The sequence below is a fragment of the Capra hircus genome, chromosome 3 (assembly GCF_001704415.2).
Source record: "Capra hircus breed San Clemente chromosome 3, ASM170441v1, whole genome shotgun sequence".
NCBI classification, from domain to species: Eukaryota; Metazoa; Chordata; class Mammalia; order Artiodactyla; family Bovidae; genus Capra; species Capra hircus.
In genome coordinates this window covers 16,749,209-16,757,270 of record NC_030810.1, presented here as the reverse complement: position 1 = coordinate 16,757,270, position 8,062 = coordinate 16,749,209, and the positions used below count along the sequence as shown (strand labels likewise).

The 8,062-nt window shown below is 55.3% G+C and overlaps 1 protein-coding gene across 1 annotated transcript; it reads right to left on the bottom strand.

Moving 5' to 3' along the window:
- Window positions 3,561-6,758, bottom strand: GUCA2B (guanylate cyclase activator 2B). The gene is made up of 3 exons (XM_005678616.3): window positions 6,646-6,758; window positions 5,346-5,532; window positions 3,561-3,676 (listed from the first exon to the last, which is right to left on the bottom strand). The coding sequence occupies exons 1-3, from the start codon at window positions 6,736-6,738 to the stop codon at window positions 3,615-3,617; spliced, it is 342 nt and encodes a 113-aa protein (XP_005678673.1). The 5' UTR covers window positions 6,739-6,758; the 3' UTR covers window positions 3,561-3,614.

Below are 8,062 nucleotides of genomic sequence, written 5' to 3'. Positions count from 1 at the left end.
TCATTGTGTTGCGTTTGTTCCTTCTTTTATCCATCAGCCTACTCATCACACTTTAGGGATGCCTACCCTGCCCTCACCAGCTCAGGGTTCAGCGTGCTATGTGCAAGCATCCACTCTTTCTGCTAAGCCAGCACCCTCGCGGGCTGCCTCCTTGCACAGACGCTGGGGACTTGAATCCACCATCCATCAATGGGGAGGTGGAACCTCTGCTTTTTTTTTTCACCATCCTCGGGGGCATCAAGGCCACGAAACCACAGGAGAGCACCTGAGCTGCTTTGGATGACCAACACAGGCACGGAAGGGCTATGAGGTCAGCCTCTGGCTGGAGAGTGTTCAAGGGGCCTCAGGATCTAGCCCCGCATTGACCACTTAAGCGCTGCCTCCTGCCTGGCCCCCACCCCCACCCCAGCCGCTCCCCTCGCCCAGCCGCGCTCCCCTTGCCCCCAGGGCCCACACCCCAAGCCATAGTTCTCACCATATCCTGTGCTCCACTTTCCACATTCCTGACCACATCACTCCTGCTCAGGGGCCAAGTCCTCACCCCCGTGCCTCCTCTCAAAGGGCAGCCTTTCCTCACCCTTCCAGGAGAAGTCCTTATGCCCCCTCATCCTTGCTGCTCCCTGGGCCTCCCTGTGAATCAATGGCTTCAGAGTCTGGGGAAGGCCCTCTGAGCCCCGGGGCAGGTGAGGCCCGCTACGGGGCTGATCCTGTACATACAGGGCAGGGCAAGCAACAGCTACACCGTTGCAGCCCTGTGGTCCTGCTCAGGTCTTCCACGTCCTGTGTGATGTTTGGAGAGTCGCTTTCCCACTCTGAGCCTCATCTCCTCCTCTGTAAAACTGGGATTGTAATTGTACTGGCTTCCCAGGAGGCGCTAGTGGTAAAGAAACCTCCTGCCAGTGCAGGAGGCATAAGAGAATTGGGTTCCATCCCTGGGTCAGGAAGATCCCTTGGAGAAGGAAATGGCAAGCCACTCCAATATTCTTGCCTGGAGAATCCCATGGACAGAGGAGCTTGGTGGTAATAGTCCATGCAGTTGCAAAAAGCTGGACATGACTGAAACAACTTAGCATGCACACACACAGCACACACCCAGACAAGGTGAAATAGTGTGTGTAAATGTGTGTGTAATGCAAGAAAAGTTCAGATGCAAACAGGAGAGAATTCAATAAATGGTCAAAACAACAAAATAAAATACAAAGAACAAAGAACCGTAGAGGGAATGAGGGAAAGGGAGGCAACCAGGGTCCTTCTTAGGGAAGGAAGAGGAAGTGCCCCAGGGTGATTCTGGCAGGATTCCCTAGGCTTCAGGATTCAGAGGGTGAGGCATCTTCAGGGCAGAGGTCAGTAAGGCTCTGTGAATGGGGAGAGAAGGCAGGGCGTTTGCATTAGCCCTTGGAATTTGCACTGGGATGGATGTAATTTCAAAATCAGAGTGAAGGGAGAGACATAGAAGGCATTTCAGAAAATGGATGGGGTTTAATGCAGACACAGAATCAGGAAGGTTCACGGAACTGGCACGGTTCAGCCTGGCCGACATAGAGCCCAGGAGATGCACGGGGCTGGGTTTGAGCTTGACCTTGTCACTGATAGGCTCTGTACCCTTCTCCGAGACTTGGTTTCCTCATCTGAGAATGGAGCTGATAACAGATCCCTCCTCCCAAGGTTGCAGGGGCACTTGATGAGAATGGTGGTGGGTCACAAACACTTAATGCTCCCACTCTGAAGCCAAACTCTGTCAGTTCAGGCATTGCCTGTTACCAGTTGTGTGACTTTCAGCAGGTTAGGTCGCCTATTTTTTCCTCAGTCTCCTCATCTGTAAAATGGGAGTGACAGGAATCCCTACTTTGTAGGGTTGAGTGAAGATTAAAATGAGTAATAGAGGAAACGCTTTTAGAGGTCCCTGGGGGCCAATGTGAACACTTTGCTGACGCTGTTATTATTATTTCTGTGCAGATGGCTCCACCATGTGCCTCGCATATAGTAGGTGCTCACTCAGTGGCAGTTGCCTTTACTGCCTCCTCCCCAGGCAAATGGGAGACGAGGCCAGATGGTGCTGGGCTCAGTTCAGACGCGAGAGATGGTACTGGGGAGCCTCAGAAGGGTAAGGGGCACTGTCGGAGCAGCACTGTGGTGTACGTCTGGCATGGTGGGCATGGAGAGCCTGCAGGGCGCAGGGCAGGGAGGAATCTCTGGCCTGGCAGGCGCTGTAGGAGTTGGGAGGTAGTGGTCACAGAGGAAGGAGAGGAGCCCAGAGAGATGTAGGAGGCCTTGCAAAGGCCCCTGTGAGGGGAGCGGAGGAAGGAGCTGGAGTGGCTGCTGGCCTCCGGGCAGCTAGTCTGGAGGAATTCACCATGGCCATGGCCCTGGGGTCTGTGCTCAGAGGGCACGGCCCAAGGATTTTCTCCTCTCTGGTAGCGTGAGACAGAGGCTGAGGAGGAAGCCACCCTGGGAAGCCCTTCTCCCAGGAATCCCCAGCCTCCAGAAGAGCTCGGAAGGCCCTTGGAGGAAGGCAGTGGCTGCAGGGCATCCTCCCTTGGGTGTCCTCAGCTGTGGCCAGGGCCCGGGGCCACAGGGAGGCAGTGACATGGTGCTTCAGAGCAGAGACCCTGACCCAGACTTCCTGGGAAGAAGCCTGCTTTGCCACTTGGCTGAGCCTGTGATCCTGGGCTCACTAGCTCTCTCTGTACCTGGGTCCCTCATTCGTAAAGTGGATGTGGTAATAATGAAGTACCTGCTGCACTGGACTGTTGTGAGAACTCAGTGAGTTAATATCCGCAGAGAGTTCAGAGCAGTGCCTAGGGTGTAGCAGATGCTCAGGAGATGCTGGTATCATTAATATTCCTCAGGGCCACCAGGGTGAAGAGAGAGAAGGAAGGCCTCCCACCTGGAGCTGGCCAGATGGTCCTGGGGAGCCCAGGAAGGGGGACAAGGGTGCACTAAGGCAGCGGGGGTTGGGAGGGTGGGCACAATCAGCCCAGAAGGGGCACCGAGTGGTTCTTCTCTCCACCTGTCCCTCCCCACTCCCACCTTCAGGAGAGAGCCCCGTTCCTCCTCCCATTCTCCCCTATCCTCCCGTCTTCTCCCCTCATCGTCCCCCCAACTCCATCAGGAGCACAGAAGTTCTGGCTCTGCCGCTGGGCCAGGCCCTGAGCTTAGCTTGGGGGTCAGATGGGTCTGGGTGCTCTGTGGCTTTCCAACTCTGTGATCCCAGGCAACTCATTTCCATTCACAGCCTCACTCTTCCGATATGAAACAGAGCTTAATGAACCAACTCCATAGACAAGGAAACCAGGAAAACGCCTAACTCAGGGGTCCAACCCAGCCAGCTTCCCGGGAAGCTCTGCTCAAGTCTCCTGGTGATGAACAAATGGACACCTGGCTCCGAGTGTAGGTGGAGCATCTTTATTCAGCATCAGGGCTGCTCCAGGAACCAAATTCTTCTCCAGCTGTGGGTCCAATTGCTTTGCACCAGATCCAGCTGTCGGGCCCTGGAGGAGAGGGGATGACTGTGGTGGTGGGGACCCCCGGAGCCTGGATGGGAGTAGAGGCTCTGAAGGCAGTGGACTGGTGGGGGCAAGGTTCCTGGGTGAGCTCAGGGCACCCAGGCCATCTCAGCTGCAGCCGGTACAGGCAACATTCACACACAGCTCACAGTCGTCGTCAGCGATGGTCCCTGGGTGGAGGAAAACACTTGTCAGCTGAACCTGAAACATCCGTGGTCCAGAGAGCCACCGACCAGGCAGCCAGAGAAGGCCTGCCTCTGAGAGGGTCTGAGGGAGGGGCCTGGTATCTTTGTCACAGGTTGAGAGCAAGAAAGTTTAAAGGCAGAGTGAGGGGCTTGGGCTCAAGTCCCATGTCCTGCCCTCCTAGCAGTGCCTGGGAGAGTCACTCAAACCCTGCCTGCTCAACTGACAGTATCAACCTGGCCAAGGGGTAGTGAGGATAGCAGGCAGGCAAAGGGATTGACCCAGGGCCTGGTACTTAGCAAGTGCTCAGTAAATACTGGCTACTAGAGATGAGCATACTAAGTGAAGTAAGTCAGGCTTCCCTGGCGGCTTAGAGGTAAAGAATCCCCCTGCCAGTGCAGGAGATAAATGCTCAGTCCCTGGGCTGGGAAGATCCCCTGGAGAAGGAAATGGTAACCTAATCCAGTACTCTTGCCTGGGAAAGCCCATGGACAGAGGACCCTGGTGGGTTACAGTCCATGGGGGTCACAAGTGTTGGACAGGACTAAGGGACTAGCGGATACCACTTCTATGTGGAATCTAATTTTTAAAAATGATACAAATGAACTTCTTCACAAAACAGAAACAGACTTACAGATACCCAGAACAAGCGAATAGCTGCCAAAGGGGGAATGATGTGGGGAGGGATCAATCGGGAGCTTGGGCGAGCATGTGCACGCTAGCATATGTGCCTGCGCGCTCAGCTGCTTCAGTCGTGTCCCACTCTGTGGCCCCGGGGCCTGTAGGCCGACAGGCTCCTCTGCCCCCCGGATTCTCCAGGCAAGAAGACTGGAGTGTTGCCATGGCCTCCTCCAGGGCATCTTCCCCGCACAGGGACTGAACCCAGGTCCCTGTCTCCTGCGCTGCAGGTGGACTCTTTGCCGCTGAGCACCACTATATATAAGACAGATAACCAACAGGGACCTGCTGTATAGCACAAGGAACTTTATTCAATATTCGGTGATAACCTATATGAGAATCTATAGATTATAGATTAAGAGGTTATAGATTAACCTATATAGATATAGGTTATAAATTAAGGTTACAGAGAAAAGAATCCGGAAAAGAAAGAATGAGTAGATGTGTATATATAACTGAATCGTTTTGTTGTATACCCAAAGCCAACACATTATAAATCAATGATACTCCAATAAAATCGAAAGAAAAAAAAATAAGTGCTAGCCAGTCCCTGCATTCTCCTGATCAGCTGTTTCATCCCTCGCATTTCAGCTTAGATGTCAGCCCCTCTTGGAAGCCTTTCAGATTCCCTTTCATGTCCCCAGACAGGAGCCATCTCGCTCCTGTGTCCCCGCTGGGCCTCCCTGGTCGCCCATGTATTGCAGTCATTTTTATGGATCCGTTTCCAGCGTCCCTTCCCCCCACCTGTGAAGTCTTGGAGGCAGGCTGATTATCCCGGCAGGGTTGCTGGGGACTGAAGGGGCTCCTGGCATGGCTGATTTCAGCGCCCCAGCCAGGAAGGGCAGGGGCTGAGTTTCTTGAATCTCCCTATTCTCAGCCACTAGGTGCTTAACAGAAGCCACACGAGGTAGAGGACCTGGGGTGCAGGGAGGCGAGAACATGAGGGTCAGGTGGCTCCGTGGGGGCGGGGGGACTCACTCAAGGCCTGGAAGATGCTAGCTGCATCCTTAGAGGCACAGATGGGCCGGAGGTCCAGCGGCAGGGCCAGGTGATGGCACACAGAGGGCTGGGGACTCTGGTCTTGCAGGCCGGGGCTGGGCACCCATTGATCCGCCAGGTCATTCAGCTGCTTCACCGATTTCAGCTGGACCTGGAAGCCTTGGTACTAGAGGAGGAAGGAGACCTCAGGCATCACAGCCTGAGCAGGGAAGGGGGCAGGGTGCTGCCAGGAGACCAGGGAGCATCCCTGTTCTCATGGAGTTGAAAAGTCGAGGCGTGGAAGACCACCTGGCAGGTGGGAGGTGCTGTCTGACACTTCACATCCCCCTGTGCCACAGGCTAACTGGGAGATGAGGTTGAGCAAAGCTGTGATCATGGTGGTTCAAGGCATAGGCTTTGGAGACGGGGTGGGGGGGACTTTGATTCAAATTCTACCGGCTGTCTGTCTCTTCTCCACTCTGAACCTCATCTGACAGAGACAGTCAAACTCCACTCCTCCCAGGTGCCTGGTACCCAGGCACCGCCCCCCTCCCCGTAACTGCGTGATTGCCCCTGAACTAACATGGCAAAATGATGGCAATGCCTAGTCTAGCTGGTTGGCTCCAAGGCCAAGGCTGCAGGGGGAAGATGGCACACCCCACCTCAGAATTCCCTTATTCCTTCCCCAGGATGCCCAGGCGAATGTGCTACCCAGGAGCCCAGTGGCAGCTTGCCACACTGCAGGCAGGCCCTGCCTCCATCGATGGACTTCTTGTAGCCTCACAGCCACCCTGGGAGGAGACCTGCACCCCCTGCTGCCTTCTCCTGGGGCCTTTCTGCATGCTGGGGCCTTTTTCTGCCTGGGCAGTCCCGGTCCCTGTGCCTAGATCCCTCCTGCTCATCCTGCAATGTCAGCTCGAGTTAACTCTCCAAGCAAGCTTCTCTGGTGGCCATCATCCCCTCTCCGCCTACACGTGGGAGAATACAGAGTTGTGGGAGCATTAAAGAAGTCTCCCTCCCCTTCTGGGCTCTTCAAGGGCAGGCACTATGTCTGACTCCCCATCTGGCCTCTGACCGGGATGGGTGCTTGAGGAGAGCAACGCAGAATGACCATAGTTTATTGTTATCATTACTGTCGTCGCTGTCATCGGCGTTCCAGCTGCTTCCACCCACCTGCTCTTTTGGCCCCTGTGGTGTGATTGGGTGTTGGGCTGAGCCCTGGGTCCTGGACTGTTCTAATGACTTTCCCAGCATTCCCTCTCCATCCCAGCCTCTCGCCGTGGGGACCTTCAGCACAAACCTGGATGTAGACTGACTGTGTGCCCTGCAGGAGAACGAGGAAGACCAGGGCAACCGCACACAGCAGGCACCCTGACACCGCCCTGCTGGCCATCTCGCTCTCTCTGTGTCCCGCCGCCGTCCACCTGGCTCCCACCTGCTTCCTCATCTGGCAGCTTTTTATAGGCTGGCCTCCAGCACCCGTCATTCATTAACTGGTCAGCCAGGGCGGGGTTGACAGCTGGCTGGCACCCTGACAAGCCCGGGCCCACTCCCAGGAAGGGGGTTGGGGGTGATGGGGGTAGGGAGGCCCTGAGAACACGGGAGCGTGATGCTGGGTTGAGCGCCTGCCATGTGTGCAAGGCATTGTGCAGGTGGAGGGAGGGGGACCCTTTGATAGCCAGGGAGAGCGAGGCCCCGGAGGTAGAGCACCTGGTCTCAGGCAACGGGGCCAGTCGATAGTACAGTGGGGGCTCGGGCATCTGCCCCAGCTGAGCCTAGGGTTTTTCCTCAGGTCAAAAGGTACAGGCAGACAGGCAGGCAGATATCAGGCTGACCTCAGGGTTCTCCATCCCTAGATCCTTGTGTCTCCCATCTCCTCTCCCCAGTTTTATTGAAAGACCATCCTCGTGATCAGTGCCTGCCCAGCCCCTCAACCTGCCTCTGCCTGCCATCTCCCAAGTGATGGGTACACCCGGGACCGGTATCGTCCATCCCACCTGTCGATGCCTTTTAAAAGCCAAAAGCCTAACCTGGCCTGGAGGAAAGAGCACCTGCTTTGGGAACAGATTGACCAGGGTCCAAATCCTGATTCTGCTGCAGCCGAGTGATCTTGTCAAGTCACATCAACTCTACCTGAGCTTAGCTTCCTCTTCCATCACAGGGGCGTTGTGACAGGACCCACCACATGAGGCTGCTATGAGAGTGATGAGGCTGGCTCCTCCTGAGCTCGTCCTTGTCTGGGGGTAACGCATGCCACCGAAGGTCCCTTGATCTCACAGCTGCCATTCGAGGCAGTGTGTGACCTACCATCTCTGTGATTGAAGGTTGGGTCAAAGTCCGCAAGGGAGTCATTACCACCGCCAGCCGGGACAGCTGTCAACAGTGCCCATCCCATGGCTCTGCCCTGCGAGGCACGGAGCCTGGCATGCAGTAGGTACTCCATGCTTAACATTGAATTGAAGCCCAGATAGCCCATCTGGGTATTCCAGGCCCACTCTCCAACTTGTGGCTAAAATCTGATGTCACTGTGTTTCCTAAGGCTGATTCTTTCTGCAAAAGCTTAATCCCATCTCATGCTTTCGGGGCTGCTCCCCACCAGCCTGCCTGCTCATCCCCTTCTTTCTTATCTTGGGATGAAATGGAAAAAGCTTGAGTGAACTTTGGTATTCCCATTGTCTTGCTTTGAATCCAGACTTTGGCCTACTCTTCTGAGTACG

What these genes read in the sequence shown, in the direction of transcription:
- GUCA2B (XM_005678616.3), bottom strand. Translation starts at nt 6,738, where the DNA reads ATGGCCAGCAGGGCGGTGTCAGGGTGCCTGCTGTGTGCGGTTGCCCTG. An exon ending in CACAGTCAGTCTACATCCAG is followed by an intron (nt 5,533 to 6,645) that starts GTTTGTGCTGAA and finishes TTCCTCCTCTAG; the next exon opens with TACCAAGGCTTCCAGGTCCA. An exon ending in TAGCATCTTCCAGGCCTTGA is followed by an intron (nt 3,677 to 5,345) that starts GTGAGTCCCCCC and finishes TCCTCCACCCAG; the next exon opens with GGACCATCGCTGACGACGAC.